This window comes from Pezoporus occidentalis, unplaced genomic scaffold (genome assembly GCF_034315485.1).
Source record: "Pezoporus occidentalis ecotype Australia unplaced genomic scaffold, CSIRO_AGI_Poc_V1 ctg296, whole genome shotgun sequence".
In the NCBI taxonomy this organism is placed as follows: domain Eukaryota; kingdom Metazoa; phylum Chordata; class Aves; order Psittaciformes; family Psittacidae; genus Pezoporus; species Pezoporus occidentalis.
The window spans coordinates 326,531-354,379 of NW_026914896.1; the positions used below are offsets into that span (position 1 = coordinate 326,531).

At 51.0% G+C, this 27,849-nt stretch overlaps 2 protein-coding genes across 2 annotated transcripts in view; both read right to left on the bottom strand.

Annotated features, from left to right (window-relative positions):
- The window catches only part of LOC134167729 (phospholipase A2 inhibitor gamma subunit B-like), a 140,241-nt gene that overhangs the window by 97,823 nt on the left and 14,569 nt on the right, over nt 1-27,849 (bottom strand). The window lies entirely within an intron of this gene.
- NOL6 (nucleolar protein 6) lies at nt 60-27,102 on the bottom strand. The gene is made up of 26 exons (XM_062626651.1): nt 27,028-27,102; nt 26,707-26,919; nt 25,664-25,780; nt 25,231-25,410; nt 24,480-24,648; nt 23,603-23,737; nt 23,298-23,461; nt 22,695-22,815; nt 22,313-22,371; nt 22,057-22,158; nt 21,426-21,541; nt 20,835-21,012; nt 20,311-20,433; nt 19,990-20,138; nt 19,166-19,241; nt 16,572-16,712; nt 16,159-16,276; nt 15,787-15,941; nt 15,401-15,564; nt 14,826-14,978; nt 13,554-13,651; nt 12,601-12,725; nt 12,351-12,440; nt 10,123-10,320; nt 1,628-1,729; nt 60-464 (listed from the first exon to the last, which is right to left on the bottom strand). The coding sequence occupies exons 1-26, from the start codon at nt 27,031-27,033 to the stop codon at nt 315-317; spliced, it is 3,402 nt and encodes a 1,133-aa protein (XP_062482635.1). The 5' UTR covers nt 27,034-27,102; the 3' UTR covers nt 60-314.

A 27,849-nucleotide genomic window follows, 5' to 3' on the forward strand; every position in this document is an offset into this window, starting at 1 on the left:
TGACATTCTCATGTGAACACAGCTTTGTTTCCTACAACGAACAAGAACACCTTCAAAAGCTCTTTTTATATTTTCTTCAAAATAAAAAGGCATTTGTATTCTTGAAAATAGGAGCAGGTCTTGTCAATTTTCTGAACAAGGCATATAAAGATAAATAGAATAAAACACACAGTTCTGAGATTTAAAAAGCCAAAAGCCTTTCCTAGGATTGATTTATAAAAAGGAACGGTCCCAGAGTGAACAAACTGCTTCAGGATGGGTCCCTCTGACACCTCAGACAGTGTGGCTCACACAGCAGTGTGTTAGCAGTGGCCTCAGACAGTCCATTTCTCTGTACGAGCCTCCACACTTTTCACCAGGCCTTCTCCCAGAACCTCAAAGTCCTCCAGAATTGCCTCCACGTTGGGAACACAGACGAGCTTGTCATTCAGAGTTGTCACCATCCTTCCTTTCATGTTGGACACCTGCAGCACACACAAATATTGCACAAATGGGAGGACCAGCTCAGAATTGCTTTGCAAACTCTGCAAGCCCTTAATATGGGAACTGCTCTCCTGCCTCATCATATCCAACCCCTGCCACACCACTACACCCTATTCTCACTTCTCAACACCATCAGAGCTCATTACTAGAGCTAACAAAGTTCAAGAGTGGCCCTCCTAGCCCCTTTTAGGGTTTACTTCTGGAGCCACAGTCTAAAGATCATGAGGGAGAGAACTAATGGCCAGAAGCATGGTGGAGATGGGAATAGTGTGCAGATGCATGGCAGAGCCTCTCTAAGCAGAGCAGATGGGCTATGCAAAAGGGATCACCCTGTAATGCTAAGAGCTGCTGTGGCTCTGCTCTTTGATGGGTGCAAAGACCTTGAGTAGGAAGAGACCCTTGGCTCCACTAGAGGACAAACTCTCCATGTTTAATCAAGCCACCCTCAGCTCAGACACAAGCATCTCCTCTCATTTCACTCCTGTGAATAACTAAGTTTCACAACTGCAGCTAGGCTGAATGGCCAATGCCCTCTGGCCATGAAGATAGGGGAGGTAAATCACCCAGAGACTGACAGCAAAAGAGCCTGGGATGCCAACTCTGAGCCATGAGTCACTGGTTTCTTTGCGTCTTTCCTTCATAGAAAGCAGCATGAATCACTACAGCATGCCTCACACCTAGCCACCCTCTAGTTTGCCAGCCCACACAATGTAGCTGGAAAATATTTCCATCCATCGGTAAGACTCGGGCTTGACACCCTAACTTCTTGTGGGTCAGGTATTTCTGGGTAAGACGCCCAAAGCCACTTGGATGGGACAGCCTGCTGTACACAAGAAATGTCTCTGGCAAACAAGGCATCACCCACCTCCTAGGAGGGGACCAAAGAAGAGTATCTGGGACAGAGATCTCTGTTCTGACCCATGATTATGGTGTTGGGGCTTGTCCAGGGACACACGTTCCCTTCTCAGCTCTGCTGGTGAGCCCTGTCTTGGTTTCACCCTTTCTAAGAAGGGACAGAAGTATGAGCTCCATTTCTCAAACAGCCTTTGGGTTGACAGCAGTTAGACAAAGCAATTACAACGCAGAAAAAGAAAAGCTTTCAGGGTATAAAGTAACACAAAGCTTAAAGCAGTCAAAAACTTACCTTAAAAGGCTGAGGCTGAAAGCTCAAAGGTTTCCACAAAACTGCAATCACTTCCCCACCATGCTTGTCGTAGAAGAACAAGGCAAGATCACTGAAGGCATCCTGGATAGAAAACAAATAGAGGTTGTGCCAGACATCCCATAGCCAAAGCCCATCCCTGATTCAGTCTCCTTACACAGGGACACACTGGAGCTCCACAGCAGCCAGGACCAAAGCTGCAACTCTTCCAGTGACTTCCCAACAAGGAAAGCAACAAGCAGTCCACAGACAAGACTTAGGTGCCTCTTACTGACTCTTTTTCCCCAGACTTGACAGATACAGTGCACTGCCTCCAAGTTTTGCATGCAGACTTCATCACTAGCTATCTCTTGCTGTCCTAGAGAACACAAACATGATCCACCACCTCCCACGGTCTTACAAGAATACCCAGAAATCAGCATCTAGCTTTAGGACACTGAATCCACTAGGTGACAAGCCACTGAGTGTCCATCAGTCCATGGTCCCCCATCAGATGGATCTGGCACTACCTGTCTTATCCCAGTGTCCCAACAGCCACGTCCAACACTTCACAATGCATGAGATGGCAAGAGGTGGGCTCCTGCCCAGCCTGCAATCCTGCTACAACGCGTTCAACTACCTGGCAGCAAAAACAAACCTCAGTAAAGGACCTTCACTGGAGACCTGCATCTCAAGCTCTGCAGTATGCACAACCAAGGTATCAAAGCTACTTCTTCCCACAAGATAAATCCCACATCAGGGGGTGCTGTCAGCACACAACATCCCAAAATGAAACATCAGCAGAAATGTTGCGTAACGCAGTCTTGTGAGGTGCAAAGAGATGGAATGCTCAATGGAGGCACTGCAGGAATCTGCCCTCCTTGCCTATGTTTCAGCAGCCGTGTCAGTGAGTAGCTCCTTTGGTGGTGCTGGGCAGCAGAGGTCAGAAAGAGACCCTGCAGAGGGAGATAACTGAAGTCCACAGTCTGGTTTTCCCCAGGCTGATGCAAGCTGGATTCCAGTGCTGCAAGCAGGCAGGGATGAGAACTGCAGCAGGAGCAATGCTGTGTGCTAGCAACTTTCCTAACCTTAATGTCTGGCCATACAGCTCAGCACCTGGCACCTGGAGAGATCACACCCTGAGCGCAGCTGACCAAGACAGCCAAGAAGCTGCTTTCTGACATTTATTCATCCTGGAGGTTAACATCAGGCAATGGTACATGCTTACTGGCTCAAACAAACAGCCCCCAGTGATGCAAAGGGTTAACCAATGTACAGTATCAGTACAAGTTTCTCCATATGGCCTCACCACTTCTGCAGCAACCTACTGGAAGAAATACAGACCCTGTGCTCCCTCTTCAGCCTTCTTCCCCATCCCCTTAAGTTTCCTCAGCTGCAACTCTGACATGCTCTTACAAAGTGAGGTCTCTGCCGGCATCACTGTAGTGTAAGGATAAGCATGAAAAAACCATCAACCACAAAGGCAAGCTTGGAAGGGTCTTGTATGGGCATACCAGGATTGCAGTAGGAGGAGAAAAAAGTGGATTTGGCTGGTATTACCACTGATCCCAAAGGGTGGGGTAGCATTTTAAGAGTAAAGACCTGATAAGCAGGGAGGAGTGGTGTTGTCTGCAACCTTCAGAGCCAGATTTATGAGTCTGGACTTGAAGCATCACAAACAGAGGGCAAAGAGATTAGGCCATCAAACTGGGAAGATCCTGAGACCTGCCAGCTCACCCAACTTCATGGGATCTTCACGGGGGCAAGGCTGGTCAAGGCATTATCTTGCCAAACTGGCTAGGAAAACCACTGTCTAAAAATAAATTGAGAAAGAGGCAATCGGCCCTGGCATTTCTCTGCTGAGAGCAATGGTTTATGCTCAGAGGCCAGGCAACAGGGGAAGACTCCTCCTTTTACCGAAAGGCAGTTACTGCGAGGGAAAGCTTCAAAGAAGAGCAAGAAAGCTCAGGGCACACTGACCACCAACACGCTGCTTTCTGAAACATGGGAGCAGAGCATGTGAGAATCTCAGAAAGCCCCTCTATGGGGTAAGGTCTTGAGTGCCATGCAATGCTCCCTATGAGAACGGTGGCTCTTTATAGGCATGCCTTGCCAGGCAGGAGCCAGAATGCCAGGAAAGGAGCACTCCCAGTTCATTTCCCAACAAAACCACTGTGCAGCCTGATACCCAAGCACCTTTTATCTAGACAGCAGAGAGCAGAGGGCAGATGTTGAAAGGATAGCTTTGCAGTCACGCTGCTCCCAGCATCATCCCCCTGGCAGTGCTTTGGGCTGGCTGCACTGAGCTGTGGAGATGCAGATGCAACTCTTGGGAAACTGCAGTATTAAAAGGGTCTGGTGTATTAGTCACTGTGCTTCAGTTTGTACAGAGGCTTGGGGAGTAAAAACAAACAGTTCACCTCCCTTTCCACATCCCATGCTCCATGCCCAGTGCCACTGGGCTTGCCTGAGCCTGCTAACACCTTCCTTAAGGGAAAGTTTAAGAGAAGAGGGAGAAAAGGCATGGAGTGCATTTAACCCCTATTCCCTTCTCAAGCTGCTGTATCTTTGGTTATACTCCAGCTTTAAAGGTTTAGGCTTAGCTCTCCCTGCTCAGGAGGATCCCTGCCATCAGTAAAACCTACAGCAGGTCCCCATCTTGCAGAGACATGGGGGACCTGCATACTCAGTGCTGTGTTTCAGAAGAGCCTCATTGTCTGGGGAAGGGGTACATGCTGCTTGGAAGAAGATTAGCTCAAGGTCTGTAAGGAGCCATCTGTGCTGTAGGAATGAAAGGATGGAGAAAGGTGGTGAGTAAAACAATACCCTGATCTAAAATGGGATTACTGGATTAAGCAGCTCCAGCTGAAGCGTGGATTTTGTAATGAGGTAAGCACACACTGCTAGTTAAGCAACTCCATTGTTGTTGTTTAGGGGTGGGGTTTTTTTTAACCTAACCATTTTCCCACTCATTTTTTCACTGTTCTTACCCAGAGATCAGGCTCATTGCACAACAGCTGCTGAAAAAAGAACGTATTTTCAGAGAGGTCTCCTCACCCAAAATGCTCAGGTGTCAAACACATCAACCAATATCTGCTCAGTGCTTAGAGCATTTTAAGTGCTCTCAGCAAGGGAGCTACAAGTATAAAATGCTATTAAAGCTACTTAATTCAAAGAAACTATATTTGTGGTTAACACTGTGAGGTCCTTGTCATCCCACTGCAACCTGCCCTGATGCTCACAGGCGATGTGACACAGACAGAGCCTTCTCCCACACCCAAAGAGAGCAAGGAGCACTGTCAAGAGAACCAGGCTAGGGTTACCTCTGCATCAAATGGGTCTTAAATGAGAAAAGAAACCTGGGTGTTTGGTTTGGGATTCAGCTAGTAAAAGATATTTCAAACTACTCAAGCTTTTTCATCTCAAGTGCCCCGTCATAGCCACGTAAGCATCCTTGACCCAGGAGTTTGGGCCAGCAGCAAAGAAGTATGGCATGGAAAAAAGCCACCCATGTTCTCCTGGTTGTATTAGCAAACATGCCTCGTCCACTAATCCAAAAGTCATCTGAGACTAATGTCTTCAGTCACTTCCGACAGGACAAATCCTACAGGACCTCTGGGAAGGCATTACCAACACAGAAGAAAGGCAACCACAGGTACCCTCAGAGCTCAACAAGGAGCTAAGCCGGTGTGTGCCCACATATGTGCCACACATGTACATCCACTTTAATCCCTGGGCACTATGCTAAGGGTTGTAAGGGCAGGCGATTTCCTGCCACCTCTGCTCCTCCAAGGAAGCAGATCCAGATAGGAAGGTCTCCTCCATGCTGCCTAGAGTCCACAGAGACTTTTAGGTCATCTCTGCATGTCTGAAGCCACCATAGGAGTCAGACAGTCAGTCAAAATAAGAAGGGAACAGTCCGACCTGAAAGGATTTCACCACTTCCAGGTACATCCCATAACCATAGTTTATACATTGTAAGAGGTTGAGAATTTTTATTATTGTTAATTCCTGCCTAACATGCAGTAGCAAGATACACATTCCTACAGGGTGGGAGGATGAAATAAAAGGCCTGCAAGTCTTCCAGATAGGTCTTGTCTGAAGGTACAAGAAATGCAAACATTGTTTTAGAGGGAAGGATGTTTACAATAAAGCAGGAAACGTCCCCCAGGTACAAGATGGGCAGCTCCACTGCCAGGAGCTCTTCCACAGGCACATGCAGCCAGAGAAAGCTAAATTTCAGTGAAAGAAAGCACCTCACAGTGACCCAGGAGACCAAAGACCAAGTACGAACTGTTAGATCTTTTAACACCCATTACAGAAATGAAGACTGACATCGCAGAGGCAGCTTCGTTAAGAGTTTCCCCATCATGAGAGAAGAGCTCTGGACCTCAGGGAGGTAACCAGGGCCTTTGGGCTTTCTGAGCTCCTGAATGCATGCAGAAGGGCATAGCAAGTATATCTACAAGTCCTGTGTCCTCTTAAACCCGGAGGACAGCCAAGCCACCCTGGTGCAAAAGTAGCACTGACCTGGATCGGTGGGTGGGGTTCTGCAGCTCAAAAACCACTCCACAACACAGACCAGCAGACATGATGGAGATCCAACTGGAGCATCATTTGAGACATTTAAACTTAATTTAGCCTTGCAGCAGAACCTGCGCCGGGACCAGACACAGGGTTTGCTCAAGGACCATAAGGACTCAGGACCATAAGTGGTTGGGAAGCTGGTGATGGGCTGAAGCTCCAGGGAAGCCCTCTCTGCAGGATGTCTGGCACCTGCTTTCCTTCAAAAGCATATCTGCAAAGCCTTCTCATCTGGACAGACTCCCAGAACAGGCCTTTTCTAGCAGATCTGTCCTGGAATGGAAGAATTTGCTGTCTGAATCCCACAACCAGCCTTTCATCTCTAACCCAGAGGCTCCCAGGCACCAGAGCAACTCAATCAGACCTGTTCCTGCAGCACATCTTTTTGGAGCAGGAAAAATTACATCAGTCAAGACTCAACACTTCCCCTCCTTTCATTTTCTCTTCTGATTAAGCTCCCTGGGGAAGGCACACAACAATCCTTTGGTTCCAGAGCACTCCTGCCTTGCTAACCCTTTGATTTGAGAAAAACATGGACCTCTCTCAGGAGCAAACAGGTTGGACAGGAGAAAAGTGGGTCTCCTGGTTACTGGGCCAAGGACACTGAGGAAAATGCTACTCACTGCCCTCTCAACTAAATCCATATGCCCAGGCATTTAAATCCCTTTTTCACATCGGAAGCTCAGAAAAGCACAGATGGTTTCTTTTCTGCCCACAGAAGAGAACAAAATCCCACAGCATCACTGTGTGGCAGATGTCTCCCTTTGTTGTATAAACCCACCACAGCTGCACTGTCAGTCTAGGCTACAACCCCGTTGCTCAATGCTGTGGTTTGTGCGATTAAGGGATAGCAAATTCCTCTGAGTCAAAGCCAGCCAATTTTGTATCCAAGTGCCTTCTCATCCAAAATCTCTCTTAAGGATCCATAGCTGCCACCACACTCCTTTCTGTCAGGAACTTCTTGCTGGGCTGACCTCCCAGCCTGCAGGATGAGGAGGAGCTGAAACCCCCCTACAGCAAAGAAATACAAGGGTGCTGGACAGGCTACCAACCGAAGCCAGGTCAAAGTACAAAGCTGATGCAAAGGTCTTGCCTTTAAACAACCACATCAGTACACCAAGACACGAAGCCAGATGATTTCTGATGGAGCAGTTTCTACAGACAGCTCAGCGCAACTGCTTGTTGGTGAACCTGCAGTGCAAAGTCAGCTTTTGAAGCTTTCCAACACAGGTGGACATGGCTGAGTTATCTGAGAGCATGTTCCAGCGTCACCTCTCTGATCTTTGCAGGAGCAGAAACACCCACTGGCCCAGAGATACTCATCAGCCCCTTCAGGTCTGCCTGCTGCTGACCTGGAAGCTACGAGAAATGACTGAACTGGTACTGCAAGATACCTCCAATACAACAGCTGCAAGGGAGCACAGACATACATATCTCGGAGCCTTCAGGAGGAAGAAAAGCCCCCAGACTGGGTTGCTTAGGCAGATTTCAGGCTTTTTAGCCCATAGCTCACACCTCAGAGAAACTTGTGACCAGTTCCTGTTCTGATCCCACCTCAGCACCCTCAGGTCTAAGAACATAACACCAAGTGAACACAACATTGCTTCTAATAAGTCAACGTGACCTTTGCTCATATCTATGTTTCTTCATTGGGATGTTAGCATATTGGACTTAGAACCAGCTGTCATTTGTAACTCAACTAAGCCCTAGTCCAAGTCTGTTATTACCTGTATTAAACAGGCAGTACAAATTAAGAGACCTGGAATGTCACTATTGACTGGACCAATTAAGTCATAATTGCTTAAAGGATAATGAAAGCTGCTTTCCAGGGAAGTCTCTTCTGCACTTTTTACTTCCACTTGCTTAGACAGAGTTGACTAGAAGCACAAAAAGGTCCTATAAACTGCAACACACCCCAGTGAGTTTCCTAATCAGGTGCCTCGATACACAGCCAGATTTGTGGCAAGCAGTTCACAGCCTCCCGAAGGAGCCTGCTCTCCTGATCACCTCATCCATCAGTCTCCAGTTCCTCTCCAAGCAAGAAGTCAGCCTCCTGCCAGGTATCCATGAGAACTGCTTAGCCCTGAACCCTGCGGAGACTTCAGCCACATGCATACAGGCACCTGCAGCACCTTGGCAGCTGCTGAAAGGCTCTGTTCAGCTCTAACCCCTGCTTCCAGCATAGGGTGGAGAATGATTTTGAGCTTAAGAAACTCCATTTCTTAACCACATCTATGCCTCCTGGTTGAGGTTTCATGGCAGCAGGTCAAATCCTCATTATTTAGGGAACAAATGAGAGTGGTTGGTACTGATATTCTTCCTCAGATCAAGATACCAAGGAGGAGTGAAACAGAAGAGTTACCAGTTTTGAGACTTTTAAAAGCAAGGTGCTTCTTGCAGTCCTTGCACATCCTGGACACCAAGAAATTCCCCAGTACTCTCTACAATGCTCCTGCAGGACCTTCAGCTTCTCAACCACCTTCCTTTTCAAAGGCAGGAGAGCCCTGGGCATCTCCTCTCCCCCATGTCCTTGAAGCTAAAGCAGCAGTGCTACTTGCAGGGAAATTGTGGGACAATTTTGAGGTCTTCCTCGATTTAAAGAGGCCTTGCATGCACCCTTGTCTTCTATTTTCTCACCCCTCAAGACCATCCAAACCTACTGTGGATGACAGGAGGACTGAGCCTGCACCTTGCTAGACCTGGCGACTCTACTGAAGCATCTGGCAGGCAGCTTGGGAAGCAAGAGGGCTGTGCCCAGGGTGAGGAAACCTTCAAAGAAACCCTTGCACGTTTTCTTTGCCCACCTCCTAACCCACCTGGGTTAAGGTGAAAGAGGACCTCAAACTGAAAGGGCCCAGCATTTTCCAGACTGAACTTGAATTTCAGTTCTGGCACCTCTTTTGCAATAGTGGCCAACCACTGGGACAGAGAGGTGGGAAATCCCCATCCCTGGAGACACTCAGCAAACAACAGAACTGGGCTCTGTGCAGCCTGCTCTAATGTCAAAGCTGGCTCTGCCCTTAGAGGGGAATGGGCTGAAGACCCCTGCAGCACGTCCTGCCAAACCCAGCCTACAATTCCTACAGCACTTTCTGTGGGTAAAGGATGATGGCACTTGAAAGTCAAGCCAGGTTTTAACAAAAGGTCATGGCAGCCTCACCTCTCTGCACATTAACATTTACCTCAGCTACCACATGTAAATTTGGTAAAATCTGGCCAAAGAAGCAGAGGCTGTATATCTGCAAAGCACTGGCTGTCCAGATGCAGAGTGGATCACTGCTGTCACTTAGCATCTTGCGTATCTGCCCAGCTTGCTCAGGCTTTGGCATGGCCACAGAGTTGAATATAAAGGGGGTGATGACTTTGGATACTGATGTTCTCTATATACCCACATTACTAACTTCATCTGTCATCATGCAAGTAACCAGACACAGAGTAACCACCCTATGATCAATATTCAGCTTCTATGGCCCACACAGCCATTGGTCTAACAGCAGGAGCCCTACTGGTAGCATACCTTGGACTCCTGTACACTCCCTAAGAAATATGAGTACCTACTGTGCATCATGCACCCCAGCTGGTGCAAGCAGCCATGAAAAGTCTATTAAATAACTAGATACAAATGAGGTAAAGATGCTTTTGCACTGAAATATAACATCCTTCAGCAAAAGCTCCAGGTGCTTTGTATCTAAGGTTACCCTCACATCAGCAGCACTCCCATTTCCATGGAATGGGTGGTGCATTCACCAGGTCTTCTGCTGAAGAAGTGATTTCAGATGCACACAATGAGTAGCCATCACATGCAAAATACATAAAGATGTCACCCACTAGGTGCTGTAAGCAACCCAAATGCCAAAAGGCAGTTCTCCCTTAAGCAGGTAGCCCCCTGTGCTTCTCCAACAGGCTGTGCTTACTCTCAGCTCCTGAAGGTAGCACTGTACAGGGTCATAATCCACCACAGGAAAGAGGATCTTCTCAGAAGTGCTGTTCTTCACCACACCCCGGGAAAACGACTTCACAGGCTGGTCCACACTCTCCAGATGCCGAGGAATCTGTTTTGTATTCAGGTGGATTAGGACATCATAGAAGTCCAAAGGAGGGCGAAAGACCATCTGCAGGGAGAAAAGACCACTGTTACTCAATATAGAACACAGGTGAGCAGAAGTGAGAGATGTTTCCCAAGTCCTTACTTGCATTTTATTACCTCCTCCTTAGACGGCAGCAAACCAAAGCAAAAAAATTTTTGTAAGATTAGTATCATAAGTTTGCCAAAACATCCACAGGAAAAACATGGCTGTGGTGGAGCCACAGAGAACTCCAGCCCATACTGGCCACCCCATTTCCTCTGGCCTGAGACACATTGGTTTTCACTACTCTACACTTCTGCAAGTGATTTAATAAGGACTTTGTTGAGAGCAACATGGTTCACAGAATCACAGAATCAACTAGGTTGGAAAAGACTTTTAAGATCATCAAGTCCAACCACCATCAAGTTCCCTCATGTAGGATATACCCATCTCCCTTATGGCCACCTCCTGATACAGCCTGGATAGGCTAAATGTTCTCTGGGCCACCAAAGCACACCAGGAAGGACACACTTGATTGCCACAGCCCTACTGTTAATAAGCTCAAGGCTCAAGAGAAAGGAGCTGCTCCCTTCCCACATCAGATGTTAGTCAGAATGAATATGGTCTCTATCCTATTGGTTTCCCATGCGATCAGAAAAATCTAATTGCTGTCCCCAGGACTCAGAGATGGTACCTGGAAAAGAGCTTTCCACAGGGCCAAGGAGGTCCTCTCCAGACCTGACCACAGACCCCAGGAAGCCAACCTGAGTGCATAACTGTGGAACATGTGGGCAAAAGAGACAAGGACAGACAATGAGCAGAGACAGGTAACTGTACCACATATGGCAGAGCCCCAGGAGTGAAGAGGGGAGTCAAGAAGGTAACAGGAGCTGAATGACACCCAGGGGACACAAGGAGCTGTGCAATTACAGGACAGTCCCATCTGTCCAAAAGAAGCTGCCGCAAGAGCAGCAGCATCTTCCATCAAGCAGACAGAAGGTGACAGCAGAGGGATACCCTGGGGGTGGGAAAGGATCACTCTGCAATGGCCAGGTGGAGGGGAGAGGGAAGGAGGACCAAGGAGACTGAGTCAAAGGGCTGGGAGGATGCTATGGACAGGCAACAGCTCATTTTGGAAGCTAACCACCCCCAGCTCACAGTGCACCTCTTGCATTTCAGTCTTGGGTCCACACTGAGGCACACCAAGCCCATCTCTCGTAACTACAAAACTTCACCCCTTCACAGCCCTGTAACACAGGCTGTTACTGCCTCAAGTAGACCTCACCCCAGTAATACTTTCCAGAACTGAAAGCAATGCCAGTAAATCCTTATTATATTGCCTAGGCAGAACAAACAATCCACTATATGAGGTTGGTTGTTTTATTTTGCTGATGTGAATCTGCCATATCTAACCACTGTTTGGCTTTTTGAGTCCTCTCAGCTTCAGTTGCCTTGGTGACCACTTGGTACCCATACAATCTCCCGTCCAAAACACACACCTCTCCTCAACAGGCAAATAAATGTGCCTACAGCTCCCAGATCCATTTCAGCAAGGGATATTTTAACTTAAAATTTAAATCACTGATCAAATGAAGATATATACGGCCTTGCTCCCCCACTAAAACCACAGTAACATCTTCCTAAAGTCTCTGTCAGCATCCTGCCAAAACCATCCTGGGTCTGGTTAGACTCAAGCACACAGTCCAGATTTGCACAGCTACACTCAGACTGAGTCTCTCAGAGAAGCCTTTTGCTCCAGCCATGGACATGCAACTGATTTGGTACAGGAATACTACACATTTGTTCATGTCCTAAGAAAACCAGAGAATACAAAATAAATCTGAGCTAGTCAATGGTATTTCACCCCAACTTGCTATGCAGAGCTGGATCCCCCAGAAAGCAGGGTAGGGCAGCAGGGTAGCAGCCTCCACATCCATCTTTGCTGTTTTTCATATCCCAGGACAACCATGTATGAGCACAGTCTGAATCCTACAAACACATCCTAGTGATTGTCACCAAAGATCAGTACACTTTGCCAAAGCAAAACCCCTTGTGCTAGCAGCCCAGGGGAATACCTTCACATCCTGGGTCTTGAATGGGTCCATGAGCTGCTCCTCCAGGGCACGGAGAGACTCTGAGGCCAGCACAGTAAGTCGCTGCAGGATCTGGGGAAGAAAAAAAGCCAGAGGGTGACACCTGCCAATCCCGGATGCAGCAGGGACCCCGCTCACTCAGAGGGCTGTTGGAGCTTGCTCCAGCACTAGGAGCAGGAAACAGCCCCAAGCCAGCAGCTCCCACAGCACAAGAACAGAGGGCACAGCTCACCTGAGCAGAGGGCCGCTCTTGGGTCCACATGGAGCTCCACCGGTCTTTGGGGGTGGCGATGAACATGACAGGGAGGTGGGAGCGAGCAGCTGCAAACTTGCTCTTGATCTCTGTGCAGTCAGTATCTGGAGAGGGAAGGCAGGTGGGCGAGGTGCTCTGCCCATCCTTCAGCAGTCCTCCAGGCTCCTCACTCATGTACTGCAGCCCAGACAAGGGCAGTACAACAGGCTTTATACTCTCCCACCCTCTGACCCCACATCTACATGCAACCAGAGCTCCATTCCCTTGTATCCAAAAGACAGTTAACAGACCAAACACAAGAAGAGGCCAGGACTGCAAGTCTGCTTGGGTGCACCAAAGTACTCCTTTGGAAACTAGAGACCTTTACCAGGAAATTCTTAAGGCTCAGGATATAACAAAACCTAGAGCACTGCAGCCCTTTTCCCTTGAAGGTTGTGAAATTGAAGACTAGCAGATAATTTCCATAATCTGAGTGGCTCAAGGAAGCTCTCAAAGCAGACACAGCACAGGAGACACTGAAGCTTCAAGAGCCCAGCTGCTATCCCAGCACAACTGAAGGTTTGGCTCCAAAAAGCTAGGGCAAAGCCTCAAGCAAAAGCACCGGTTATGAAGGAGCAGAGGGCTTCAAAAACACCACCACATCCAGCATCACCCAGACTCATCATAGATTTCATCAAGACCAGAAGCAGCAGAGCATCATTACCTCTTCAAATGCAGGCGGGGGGGGGGGGGGGGGGGAAAAAGCCATGCCACAACAAAACTCACCCTGAAGCCAAGTTAAGCATGACAAAAGAAGAATGGAAAGGAAAAATCTCCTTGCCCCTTGCAGAAGCTGTAATGCCTCCATATATCCAAGACCCCACAAGCCAGGCACTGACAAAGGACAGCTCAAGAACCTCATGCCACAGCTCTCTTGTATACTGCCTACTCACCTGTCAGGCCAGCATTCAGGTTGACAATCAAGGGGTTGTTTTTCCAGTCAAAGGTTGCCAGCAAATCAAGGAAACGCAGAAACCCCACCTGGGGAGAGCTGCAAGCAAGACAAAACAATTTAACACTGACATTTGCTCCCCTGGCCACCAGAGGGGGTCCGCTTGGGGGTGACTTAGTGATGCCCAGCACACACACAGCCAAGGAAGGGGTGTCTGTGGTGAGAAAGAGAAGTCCAGGACAAGTATGAGGCACTTCCCCTTCTCCAAATCCCCAGGCGAAGTCCTTCCTGCTTGTTCCTCCCTCCCCAACCAGAAGAAACCTGTAGAAAGTGAAACACTGTCCCCTATTTCCTGGTGCTCTCCCAACCCTGACTCCTGGGGTGGGAGCAAGGGGGAGGTGGAAAGAGAGGTATTTCCATCTCTGGTAGAGATCTGAATGGCAAACCACTGTGCTCTTCCCCTGCAATACAACATGGCTGCGAAGCCGGACAGCTAGGAAGAACTGGGAAGAACCCCTTCCTCCTGGTGGGGTATTTTAGGAGACAGGAAAACACTGTAGGCATCAAGGCTGTCACTCCTGCTTTGTAGGGTAGAGGGAAACCAGATCCCGAGAGCAGGGCACAGCAACCTTTTGGCTCTACATGGAGCAAAATCACTTCCTTTAACTTCATTTCACTCCCTCTGGGCCACATCTCATTCACTTGCCAGGTCCCAGCAAGGAATTCGCTCTGAGGGGTTATTTACTAACATGCTACTCCACTCAGCTTTCAGCAGCTGACCTCTAGCCCTTCCCTTGGGAATCCTCTCCAGGAGGGAGGCTGCAGGCACATATATAACATGGTAACATCCCTCCTGGGGAACCCAGGAGCCCCAGTCTGCTGGCAGCCACAACGCAGCACTCACCCCTGCTTCTCCTGGCCACCACTCCCAGGACAAGGGGCCTTCCAGTCCTTAACAAAGGACAAGACACCCTGTTTTTGTTTCACCAGCACCCAAAGACCACAAGAGCACTTGCTCCCATCCTTACCTACTTCCCCGTCTTTCTCTGCAGCACACAGGGTAGGGGAAGCCACAGTCCTGAAATACCCAAGCATCTCCATCCCTTTTGGCCAGCCACTCTCAACAGGCCCTGGGACAGCATTTTAGCAGCACAGCTTCCTGCTAAACCCTCCCAGCAACTCCTGCCCTAGCAGTATCCCATCCCTCCTTCATTCCAGCTAAGGGAAAAAAGCACTAAATCCCCCTGAGGCAGCCTGGGATCCTCATCCTCACCTGGGTGGTGTGAAGGGGGCTGGGTGGAGGAAGAGAAATGCCACAAGGAGGTCCACAGACTCCTCAGAGATGTTGTCACTCAGGAGCTGGGCACTGACCCATCGCTTGGCCAGTCGGCAAGTGCTGCCAAAGACAGGGTGCTGCTGGTAGAGTCTGCAAGGAGGGAGACATGCCACTGCTCAACACACACATCCCAGGACCTAAAACAGCCTTCTAGCACCGGCAAGAGAACAGAGGGCAAAAATCTGACAGAAACGCGAGCACAGCATCTCTGTAGGTGCTGAGATTCTGGGGGCACAAAAGAGAAACGCTGCCAGATGCTACTCTCTAACCATGTTGCTCTTTGGTACTTGTCTCCCCATAACAGTGACCTCAAATGTCACAACAGGTGCCACCCCAACCCACATTCGTCCTTCCATCCTCCCACAGGACCTCTCACAAGGTGAACTCAAGGGCCACTTCCCACAGTGAGCTCCTCTCCCCATCATCACTCTCCAGCATCCAAGGGCACCTCCACACTGGCTTCCAGCCACATTCCATGTCCTGGCCCTCCAGGCATCCCCCACGTCACCTACCCATGCAGGGAGCTGGTTACATAGGGCATATGCTGTATTTCCAGCTCTAGCTGCCGAGATTCCTCTGTGTCCTGGTACTTCAGCATTCCTTCCGGGGTGACCACTTCTTTCAGGATCAGGGGCTCCCGGTGGTAGGCTACTTGGAGACGGAAAATGTACCCATCCTGAGATGGGAGCAGAAAGTGAAGTCAGGTTTGGTAGTAACATAAGCTATGCTGCACCTCGTGGATGCAACAGCAGCGTCCCCGCATCAGCACAGTCTCGCCGCACTCTTCCCCATGCCCACCATCCAAATCCTGCTTTTTCCCAGTGGGATCACTGCCACAGCCCCTTGCCTGCCTCCCAGGTCACAAAGTCAGGTCTGGAGATCTCGGTCACCCCTTTACCTTGTACACATCAGTGTGGGTCACCGCAGGTCTGCAAACCAGCTGGTGCTGCTGCTGGAGGAGCTCAGCCAGCTGCAGGTGGAAAGCCGCCTTGATGCGCTTGATGGCATCTTTGTCCTGTGGCCACTGGCCACTGCCTTCCATGTGGCAGATCACTGGGGACAAACGGACAGCAGGAGGGCAGTGAGCCCCACACTGAAATGAGGTGTTGGGTGGGGATGGCTGGGATTAGAGGTTACAGCAGCAGAGCAGGAGAAACCAGGGCTCTGCTTCCACCTGCAGCAACCAATGCAGCAGTTATGGAGCCACCATCATTGCCTGCCTCTGCTTCCCCACACCAAATCATTTCCTGCTCACACCTCTCTAACTTACCCTTTAAAGGGGTTATGTAGGCCGGGCAGGGCTTCTCCTCTGAGGGAAGCAGCAAGTGTTTGGTCTTGATTTGGGTATGGAAGGAATAAATTGGCTTCATGGGAATCGGAGGAAAGACCTGGGAGAGAACAGATGTCCAGGGACTGAGAACACACAGCAGAAAACCCAGGGCACCATGACCCCCTCATCCCAAACCTCCCACCCCAGCAAACCCCTCCAGCATAGAGGGCTTAGACAACTTGTGCACAGCCAGCCTGAGGAGCAGGACAGCAAAGAAGAGGCACCATACCACCCTGAGGGCTCTCAGGAGCCACAAAAGCAGAGTGACTGATTCTCTCTGCCCCCCTTCACCCCTGGGCATTCCCCAGCTCCTAGCAGACCCCAGTGCATGAGCTGTGCCCAGGGACACTCACATCCGTGTATCGGAGGGCTGGATGGACACCCTGCACAGACGTCACCATCAGCGGCAGCTCCTTCAGGTGCCAAAGCTTGCGGCTCAGGTCGTCATAGGAGCGGACAACACTGACCATGGCTTCCTCACCCGTCCCTGATGCCTGCAGATACACAAGAAGCCTCTCTGTTCACCTCTCCAGCTCCTGCACAAGTGCCCACCTTGTCTCCCTCTGGGGCTGGCATCACAGCCAAGCTCCAAGGAGCAAGCAGCTTCTGGCAGGAGCACTAGGCAAAACTGGGAGGTAGGAGAAAAAGAGAGGACAAAGGCAAGACTGTCTGTGACTCCCCAGCAGCAACAGGCATCCCAAAGGCTGCATTTCAAGCAGCAAATCAAATTATTTCCTGTGCAAGACACTAAGGCAGCACCAAGCGCTGTACTGGCAGCAAGCTAGCTAGGAAGCGAAAAGCTAAGAATGTTCTGGGAATAAAGAGATCATGTACTGGCAAGGTGAGAGCTCTGCTACTGCCTCCCTGCCAGTTACCATGGTGCCAACAGATGCAGCAGTTAACAGAAAACTGCTCTGACTACATCCTTAGCCAAGGCGGAGCTGTGAAGTATGGCAAAAGCAAGACAGAAAACAGCTAGAACTTTGCAGAAGCCCTGGGGAGGGCAGACGAGAAGCACCAAAAGGAGAATTGCTGTTGCTCTTGCTGCTTCCATCTCCCCAGGGCACAGCAGAGGAGCCCGAATGAGGACAAGGAGACATCACTGACACCAAACCACACAGCTCAGAGGCATTCAAATTGAGTTGCACACATCCAGCCAGCCAGCCTGGGCTTTCCAGCAAAGCAGCAGCACCCTCTGTTGGGTGCACCACGAACGACAAACCCTGTCCTTCCCGTCTCTGGATCTGGCTGCACTGCCTATTCCCCTCGTCCCCCATATCCCTTGACCACTGCAGACTACCCAGGGACCCACAAACAACAGTGAACTCCTCCAGAGTTTCTCCTTTGTACTCCCAAGTGCCTCTCGGGCCCCAGTAAAGTGCACCCCCTCTCAGCATGGGGTTTATCAGCCCTGCTCACCCCAGGCTGGCTTGCAGGGACACGGCACACACAGATTTTGCTGCCTCAGCACTCAACAGGGCATACAAACTATCATATCTGACATGTTACTCTGCCCAGACAGCAACTGATCCTGGCACAGATGACTCTTTGGATCAGATTTCACAGAATCACAGAATGGTTTGGGTTGGAAGGGACCTTAAAAGCTCATCCAGTTCCAACCCCTGCCACGGGCAGGGACACCTTCCACTAGAGCAGATTGCCCCAAGCCCCATCCAGCCTGGCCTTGAACACTGCCAGGGATGAAGCAGCCACAGCTTCTCTGGGCACCCAGTGCCAGCGCCTCAGCACCCTCACAGGAAAGAACTTCTTCTAATATCTAACTCTCCCCTCTTCCAGTTTAAAGTCATTCTCCCTTGTCCTGTCACTACATGGCCTGTAAAAAGTCCCTCTCCAGATTTCTTGTAGCCTCCTTTAGGCAGTGGAAGCTGCTCTAAGGTCTCCCTGGAATCTCCTCCAGGCTGAACCAGCCCAGCTCTCCCAGCCTGTCTCCAGAGCAGAGCTGCTCCAGCCCTCGCAGCATCTTTGTGGCCTCTTCTGGACTCACTCCAACAGGTCCACATCCTTCTTATGCTGGTGTCCCCACAGATGGGGAGGTGGGGTCTCATGAGAGTGGGGCAGAGGGGGAGAATCACCTCCTTTGACCTGCTGGCCATGCTCCTTTTGATGGAGCCCAGGATTTGCTCTCCTTTGCTCTTAAAAATGGGAAAGGGAACTTCTTCCTCCATCCCACAACTATAATACCAATAATAATAATGATAAGGGAAATAACAAGGGGAAAGAATATAAAACTAAAAGCGGAAAAGGAAAAGCAAACAACAAACACAAGTGATGCACAATACAATTGCTCACCGCCCACCGACTGATACCCAGACCGATACCCAGCCCAACCCCAGCAGCAAGCTGGGCCTTCCAGGTGACTCCCCCAGTTTCCATACTGGGCATGAAGTGCTGTGGTACCTAACACCCCTTTGGCCCGTTTGGGTCAAGTGTCCTGTCTCTCTGCTTCCTCTCAGCTTCTTGTGCCCCTTCTCACTGGCAGAGCATGAGACTGGGAAATCCTTGATCTGGGTAAGCGTTACTTAGCAACAACTAAGAGCATCGGTGTGTTATCAGCATTGTTCTCAGACTAAAGTCAAAAAAACAGCATTGCACCAACTACTAAGGAGGAGATAAAACTGTTACAGTCAAACCCAGGACATGGACACAAGCAGAAAGAGGAGGCCAGTGGGATTCTTGCAGGAGAAATGGGGTGCAGGGACTGCCACAGCAAGATGACTTCAGCAGTGGCCTTGGTTGGATAAAAGAATTGGAAGATCCAAGGAAAGCACCATGCTGCCCATCAAAGTATGCACAGGCAGGAACTTTCCTCTTGGGAACTACCCAGCTGCCTCAGGACCACAAGCTAAAATGACCTCCCTATAGTCCTCCCCATACCATCCTTCATCAAGAAACTTACAGCCCCACTGTAGAGAGAGAAGAGCCATACCTCTTTCCCAGTCCTAATCACAGACTCCACCAGGGCTCCCATGTAGCAGATGGAGGATTCGGGAATGTCTGCATGGCTACGGGGAAGACAACAGCGCATTGGAACTACAACACACCAAACCACCAACCCATCCATCCCAACACTATGCTGTGCCCACAGGAAAGGGTCTGTCCAAAGATGAGGAATCCCCCCATACAGAAAGGTCATGGTGAGGAGACCAACCTCTGTGTATTCATTCCTCCCATGCCCAAGTTACCCACGCAAAGGAGCCAGACAACTCATGCAGCTCCACAGGATTCAAAGCCATAGCTGCCAAGGTGCAAGCGTTTCCTTACAAAACCCCTCCTCAATTCAGGACAAAGAGACCCAGGTAATTTCTCTGTATTGTGCAAAAAGATCTCATTTTGGCAGAAGGTATATACTTCTACACAGAGACTTTCCAGCATTATAGGGAGACCCAACCTGTGAATCACTACAGGGTCTCAGAGGATTTCATTAAATATCCTGCAAGCTCCAAACAGTTTCTCTGCCTACTCTGCCAAGGAGTGTTCCAACATCCAGTCTCCCCATAAGTGCAGGACACTGCCTCCTTGCCCTCAGCATTACCATCAGCAGAAGCTACAGCACCTGCCCTCCCCACCTTCTCTTGTGAAACAGCTCACAGCATCAGGATCACAACTGAAATGACTTCCAAATTTCACAAAGCAAAAACAACCCACAGCATCCCCCAAAGTATGAATTTGGCAATGGGGTTACCAGGGACATGGCATAAGCAAGGAGAGCAGCACTGACTCCCCCACAGCTGCAAGGTCAGTGCAACTTACAGCTTCAGCAGGTGCCTGACAATCTGCTCAGGAATGAGGCGTTTCTGGTAGGCAGTGCTGGCCTCCCACACCACTGCCTCACAGATGCTGCCATCCTGGAACCGCCGCAGCTCTGATTTCTCCCCCCAGAAGGTCCGAAAGTCCAGGGCCTGTGGGGGGACATTGGCCAAGCCAGGCCAGGGACACAGGTCAGCAGTGGGGCTGGCTGAATCACTCCCATGACCATCAGCTAGCCCCACAGCCATCTGCAACCATAGCGTGGAACCTGCTCTGCTTCACTAGGCCTGGCACAAAACAGGGTCCAACCAGGGCTCCCCTCACCTCAGGGTGATCAGCCTGCGGTCCCTTCTCCAGCACGCTGGCAGCAAAGTCAGGATAAAACAGGAGGCCAAATGTCAGGGGCCCAACATCCTTGTGTTTTGGGGGCTCAGCATCAATTGGCCACTGCAAGAAAATAATGAACATGGAGCACAAAAAGAGAGAAGGTTGCAGGAGCAGCAGCTGCTTGGATATTGGACTGCTAGATGAACCTCCTGCTACATGCTATCAGGTGCCTGGATGAGCACATGTGGAGAAAGCCCAATGTAATAGGTCTACCTGGTGAAAAGCACAGCTGTCTTCACCCTGCCCCATTAAGAGGCCAGGACTTCTACTCAGAACAAGCCTCCCAGTGGGACCCCACACCCCAGTGTAGAGCTTCAGATCCTCTATTCCCCAGAAAGAGAATAGGCTTGTCTCCTCCCACAGTGAGAAAAGATCCCCTTCCCATGCCCAGCAGTGCCACAAAGGACACACAACATCCCATATTCTGCAAAGGATGCAGTATCATTGCCAATCTGAACTACCTCAGGGATCTGTGGCAAGGAGTGAACCACAAGCAGTGCTCTCCCGGATAGCCCACGGACCAACAGTGAGACAATGAAGGGAAGGGCTGCAGCCACATAGTTCCCACCATGATCCATCAGCTCATTCAGCAGCTTCATCTTCTTGCAGGCACCCTGCAGCTTGGAGACATGTTTCAGGCTACAGGAGAAGTAGAGAAGTTAGTCATCCACCTCTACCACCAAATCCTTTCTCAAAGAGGGATATGCTAGAGGATGGACAAAGTGGGGAACTGAGGATCCTGACCCAGGATGGTGGCTAAAAAAAGAAACACTGCATTTTTGGCATCTCACCACAGGAAATGCTGATCCTTGGGACAGTCATCATTCCCAAAGGCCAAAGCATTGCCCTCCTGCTCATGGAAGGCTACCTAGATGGTAAAAGTGAAATGGCCAAACACAAGAAGCACCAGCTATCTCAGAGCTAGCAGGGCCATCCCCAGGAGGCAGGTCCAAATCCATGCCAATCCAAAGCCAGAAAGAGCCCAACCCTCTCCAACCAGGCTCCTCAGCATTACCCCAATTATTCCTCAGCACAGCACGACCAAGACTCACTGGAAGACGTGGTCAAATGCTCTGAGCATGGGCTTTGCAGTCATGAGCAGCGCCTGAAAGCCATCCACCATCCGATCATCCAAAATTTCCATGGAGTACCTGGCTTCAAACTGGACCTGAGCAAGGACACAAGACAGAGCAAGAGCATGAATGGGAGGGGAGAAGGAAAGAAACCCCTCCAGCAGTGGTCACCATGCTGCCCCATCAACCACGGCCACCATGGTCATCAGAAGAACCTGAACCCAGACAGCCTCTTTCCTCAGCATGAAACCAAGTCATCAATAGCTGCTGCTACCATCCACTGATACCCTTGATATCACTCCCATCAAGTTGGATTTTTTTCTGGTCCTGAACAATTAGTTCTGCTAAACAGCTGTTTGGCCTCACCCAAAGGTGAAGGGAGACAACCTTCCCCCATCATTCAAGCATGACAGGTAAAGCAGCAGTACATCCAAGTCTTAAAATAATTCACTTCTAAGTTTCAGAGCTGTATGGATGTTAAAAGCTTAAAAAGCAACAATGAACACTCCCCATGTCCAGTGCTCTCCTCCAAGACACCTAACCACCCTCTGCCTGCCTCAGATCACTCCTAAAACAGCATTTCGGGATGCTTTCACAACCTGCTCAGTACCTGGTGATATTTGCTGGCGGTCATATCAGCGCAGAGGTTCACCAGCCCAGAGGGATCCACAAAGACCACTTCAAACGCCTGCTGGAAGTCATCCAGGACAGGCTGTAAGAGCAAACAAAATACTTAGTGCCATGGTGCAGCACAGACACCACCACCTCGTTGCCACTGACATTCCTTAACAGGCACGACCCTGCCCAACCAGTGCTGGCAGGACAGCCAGACACAGACAGGAGACCCTCTCTGGTCAGTTGCTTACCAGTGAGGGATCCACATCCTTTACTAGGCTGATCCCTGTCACGGTCAGGTCAGTGGTGGCTGTAGGCAGACAGGAAGGGACAAGTTACACCACCATCCGTATTTGTCCTACTGGTAGAGCTATGTGCCAATAGCTCACAACATTAACAGTGCTACAGTGCAATGCTGGCCTCCACTCTGTGATGGGATCCACCCACTCAGCTGCAAACTGCTCCATCCAGCCCTGTTCTGCTGCCTCACCCTTTCCTATCCATCCCACCCACAGGGTCTTATCATCAGAGAGAGAAAAGCCACAATTTCACCTTCCCCCACTGTGCTTAGGCTTTAAGCAGAGAACCTGCTGACATCAGCCTTTCCCTGCCCAGAGGACCCTGGAAACTCACCCAGGAACTGCAGGGTGCTCCTCAACACCTGGTACCCACTCATCATCTTGACAATCTTACGCTTCATCAGCAGATAGGCAACCAGCATGGAGACCAAAAAGCCACTGAAGCACCCCAAGCCCTGTCAAAACAGAGAGCTGAGTCAACAAGAGCTCCACAAGGCACCATGAGCACCAGAGCCCACCAAACCTGACTGCTTCTAGCCTCCATCATCACCAGCAGGGCAGACCTCAAGCCCCAAGCCCATAAGGAAGACATGGAGGAGGCAAAACCCTGCACAATAAGCAGAGATGTAGACCCCCTTGCAGGAAGGCAACACCTCAAAATTCTTCTGAAAGTGGAATGAATAAAACCAGAAAGTACCCAAAAACCCACTACATCATTCCAAGGACAGTAAAGATGCATGACTGTCCAGCACACACAGACACACTACAATCCATAGAGTATGATGGAGCTCTTTAAAACCTAACACAGCTGAAATCAAGTCACAAGCCCACTCCACCACCCAAAGCACCACCTTTCTACGCCTAGGAAAGAAGAGTAAGCCAAAGGCAGGCTGGCCAAGAGAGCAGAGCCTGCCCTCTCCCCTGGCACAGGACATACCTTGCTGAGCTGCCGCTGGTTAAGCCAAACTTTGAGAAGGGCCACGCCATCCTTCATGCCTGGGAAGTCAGTGGCTGCGCTGGACAAGAACTGCAGGTGGGAGAGCAGCATTGTGTCGCAGAGGATCGAATTGTTGTAGTGTGGGGTCGGGGGCTCGGTGGTTCCTGTGTGAGGAGACAACACACTGGCTGCAACTACAAACCTCCTGTTCACAGAAAATGTCTGCGGCAAACCCACCTCTGGGCACTGGGTGCAGTCTCTGGCTGAACAGAGCAGGTTCACGCTCCCCCAGCACCAGGCCCTACCTTCTTTGGGGGTGCTCTGCTCCACAAACCAGGCTGTCCGGATATTGTTCTTGCTAGGATAGAAGCGGCTTGGCTTGAAGAGACCTGGGGCAGGACACGCATGGAGTCGGACGGTGACCATCTTCTCATCCTTGCCTGTAACCACCACAGGGTAGATGTGCATGAGGAAGAGATGCCAGAGACTAACTTGAGAAAACAGGGAGCATCCCCACTTTGGTGAAAGGAAAAAGCTCTTTCCCAGGAAAGTTCAGCAGCAGTGGAAATCACTGCAGAGCAGACAGTGACCACATCACAGAGACAACAGTAACCCTGCAGTCACACTGCTCATGTACAAATCCCATCTTCATCCCCACTGTCCAGTCTGATACTCCAGCATGCTCCTGCCTGCCGTGGCCTTGCCACATCACTGCCTGACCCCACTACCACCTGGGGTCTGCAAAAACAAGCAGCACCCAGCAGCCCATGCATCCCATGTCATCTCAGAGAAGAGCCAGACTGCACACAGCTGCCTGGAAAAAGCAAGAGGATAGCAGGGAGCAGGGGTGGGGAGAGCATGCAGGGAGGACAGTGCTAGACACATTTTTATGCAGGATCTCCTTTACTCCCAGAAGTACCTACAGCATGGACCAGCCAGCAGGGCCAAGGCTGGATAGCTCAGCCAAGATGGAGAAGGGGATTGGAAGGGGAAGAGATCGTGAGGGCTAGGCTCTGTGTGGAACAGACAACCGGGAGCATCAGAACTTCAAAACTTATCACTAATTGTGTTGACAGCCCCAGACTGACTGCTCTCCAAAAGGGATACGAGACCACCACTACCCCCTGCACTTAACACCAGTACCCACTCACAGTCCCCACCAGAGCACAGCTTAAGTGTTACCTTGAGGCCTCAGGAGCAGGATGGGCTTGAGATGATTGCTGTTCATGTACGCAAACTTCACACTGCCAAAGAGCTGCTGCTTAGATAAGTGCTGGGCAATGTGGGCCAGGTACAGAGCTCTCTTCCGGTGGTATCGCTGATTTAGGTTGTCTTTGTCCTGAAAGATTTCCTGGGAAGAGAGGGACAGGGCAACCCCACCTCACTGGCTGCAGAGCCCAGCTGCTCAAGAGACACCACTACCCACTACCCTCCCTAGTCCCACAGGCATGTGGCTATGGCCTCAAGGAGCTTCAAGTCGATTAGGAGCACTACCTTGCTGCTAGCAAACTGGGCTCTGGGATCACAGGAGCCAGAGTAAAGCCATGCAGCCAAACACGGTGTCACTTTGTCTCAAACCCCATAAAAGCAAAGGGAGGGAGCTCTTGAAGAGTAGTAGCCTGCAAACATCACCCTCCCTGTAACACAGTCTTGGGAGCTGGGTAGAAGTGCAATGGGATCCAAAGCAAAACCACATCTATCACCCTACCAATGTGGAAGAGGTTGAGCCCAGACAGAAGGAATATCTCATGAGGAACTAAAATCAAAGCAGCTGCAAACAAGTGGTGAAACCACACTCCCCAGCTCCTTGCAGGAGTCACCACACTGCACATCCAGGTGCTGTAACCCCACTCAGGAGTACAGAGGACAGGGCAAGGGTGGTGGCGGACAGGAGGGGACAGGGCCACTTTGCAGCAGACATGGACAGACTCACCCGTGGCATGGTCACAGCCATGTCCACATTGATCTCCGGTCTAATGCAGGTGCCCAGCAGGTAGCTGCCCACCACCTTCAGTTCGGTTGGAGGCATGAAGCCAAACCTTCCTTTCACATTGAATGGCACCTGCAGGAATGGGACCTTCACATCTTTGGGGAGCCACGCCTGGTCAGTCAGCTGAGAACAGAGAGGACACACAAAACACTATAAGCAACAACAGAAGATGTGCAGGGATCAGGACCCCTCTCCCCACATAGCTGCAGGTGTATGCACCCACAGCTTAAATACAGTGTCCTCCTCTCTCTTCCAAGGTAACACAATTTTTCGATTCCTAAGGGGGATTGTTCATCAGGACCTCTGCCTGTACAGCAACAGCAGAGCCTGGTCCAGACACAGGTTTTGCCACCTCCTCCATCCCTTTGAAACATACTTCAGTTTCTGATGTCTCTGGGATGGCACTCAGCAGACTGTTAATTTCATGCAGGAAGGCATCAATCTTCTTCTTCTTTGTCTCCTTCAATGTCACCTCCTTCAGAAGCTCCTCAATCTGTAGGAGGAAAGGGGACCACCAAAGGCAAGCTGCAAAACTAGAACTGCTTTTGCCCTTTACCTTGTCCCCCAACATCAACTGCAAGCCTGGTAAAGAGGGCAGCAGATGAGCTGGGGAGCACACATGCACCCCTCTGCAAACCCCGCCTGGAGCTGGGAGTCCGAGCAGCCCATGGGCAGGAAGATAACACATCTCCTATGAAGTGCTGAATGGCAACCAGCTCCATCCCTCTGGCTCCTGCGTGAGGTCCAGCCACAAAAAAAAAAAAATCACTGGTGTAATTCACATAAGCACAGAAAGGCTTGTGTATGGCAGACTATCAGCTACAAGGAGCAACCATTCAGGTTCATGCCATGAACCAGTCCCTAAAGATCCCACCACCAACACTAGCAGGTAGCCACGAAATCAAAGCCACTCCTCAAAAATATCTCAAATGTTACAACCAGCAGAAGCCATCTATCCCCCAGCCTGACCTCCTCCTAACAGAGTCAGCCTGCCTGCCTGCCTATAAAAAACATTCCCCAGTCCCATCCAGAAGCTGGTCAGACAGCAGCCAGGCACAGACAGTGATGTTACTTCCTCACCGTTCTATCACTGCAGGGAGAAATGCAATGGTCACACTCCAACCATACTGCAGTCATGTGCTGGAGGAGTTCAATTTTAATGGTGTTAAAAAAGGCACAGAGCCTGGAGCGGGTCGGTAACAGTAATTACGATGGGAAATACCAGTAATACACTGGGTGCATTGTGAAGCCTGTCCCTCCTGTCCCTGCCCCGTGCCGGGCTCCCGCACAGGAGCAGCCTATGCCCGGACTGACACGGCAGGAGGGCTCAGGGGCCTGCTACAGACCAGTTCCTGGACAGCTCGGAGCCCGGGGTCCCGCCGCTCCCCCAGCTTAGCCCGCGAGGAGCCTGGGGCTGACCTGCAGGCGGAGCAGGCTGGAATGGAACAGATCCTCGGTCTCCTTCAGCCGGTTCAGTTCCTCGTTGGTCGGTGGCTTGTAGAGCTCGGCGCGGCTCAGCTTCGCCGGCTGCAGGGCCTCAGAGGGAGCGGCCCTCTTCCCTTTCCTCGCCGCGCCGCTGCTGGCGGGAGGTGGAGGGGGCCCCTGGTCTTGCTCCGCCGCCTCCGGAGAGCCCTGCGAGGGGAAGACAGCACGGATGGCCCGCGGCGCCCCGGTCCCGCATCACGGGCCCTCGGGGCGCCGACCCCAACATCCCCCTCCCTGCCGCCGCCTCCTCACCGCCGCCATGGCCGCCGCACGCGCGCCGGCCACACTGCCGCATGTGGCACCTCGCAACCTGCCCGCCCCCAGAGCGCCGCTCCCTATTGGCCGCGCTGCACCAGAGCTGGGCTCCTATTGGCCGAGCCGGAGCAGAGCGCTCCTGAGGAGGAGAAGAGAGCGAGGGTGTTTTCTCTCTGCGGCAGGTCGTGCTTGGAGCGGCGTGTTTTGCAGCAGTTGGCAGTGCTTGACGGCAGTGACGCTCCCGCCCCTCACGGCGGTGGGGTGGAGGGCTTCTCCGTGCCTCGTCCGCGGCCCCTTCTTGGGGCTTAGGCCCGGGTTTAAGGCCCGGTCCAGGCCCTCCGCGCCCCGCTGAAGGGACCCAGAAACCCGCCTGGGCCGCTCCGGCCCCCTCCTTTAGCGGGGATGGAGCCAAGAGCAGCCACATCCGCCAGCTGTCCAGCACCAGATGGGTTACCCAAATTCGCAACTTTCAGCCCCCAAAATACAGTTCTCCGGGCAGCTCGGCGTGGTTTTGCATTCAGGAGGCCCAGGCCGGCTCACGTGTGGGATGAAGCTAGCCTGGAACCAGCGCTGCCCTGCCGGCCTCCTGGGGACCCTGGTACAAGCAGGATGGTATTTTCACATCACATTCAGATAACTGGGGAAGGGCAGATGGAATATACTGGTGTTTAATAAACACACCAGACTCCATTGTTCAGTCTCGTGTGACTTGAGGCTCAGGTTTAGGACTGTTTGGGGTTAGGTGGGTAACCAGGGCACCAGCTGGGCTCAGAGCAGCTTGTGCTAAAGCTATCAGCTGCGGATAGACACACAGTAAAACAA

Excerpts from the sequence above, each read along its gene's own strand:
- NOL6 (XM_062626651.1), bottom strand. Across the intron at positions 24,649-25,230 it reads TGGCTGTGACCATGCCACGG|GAAATCTTTCAGGACAAAGA; the intron begins GTGAGTCTGTCC and ends CTCTCTTCCCAG. Across the intron at positions 465-1,627 it reads TTCAGCCTCAGCCTTTTAAG|GTGTCCAACATGAAAGGAAG; the intron begins GTAAGTTTTTGA and ends TGTGTGCTGCAG.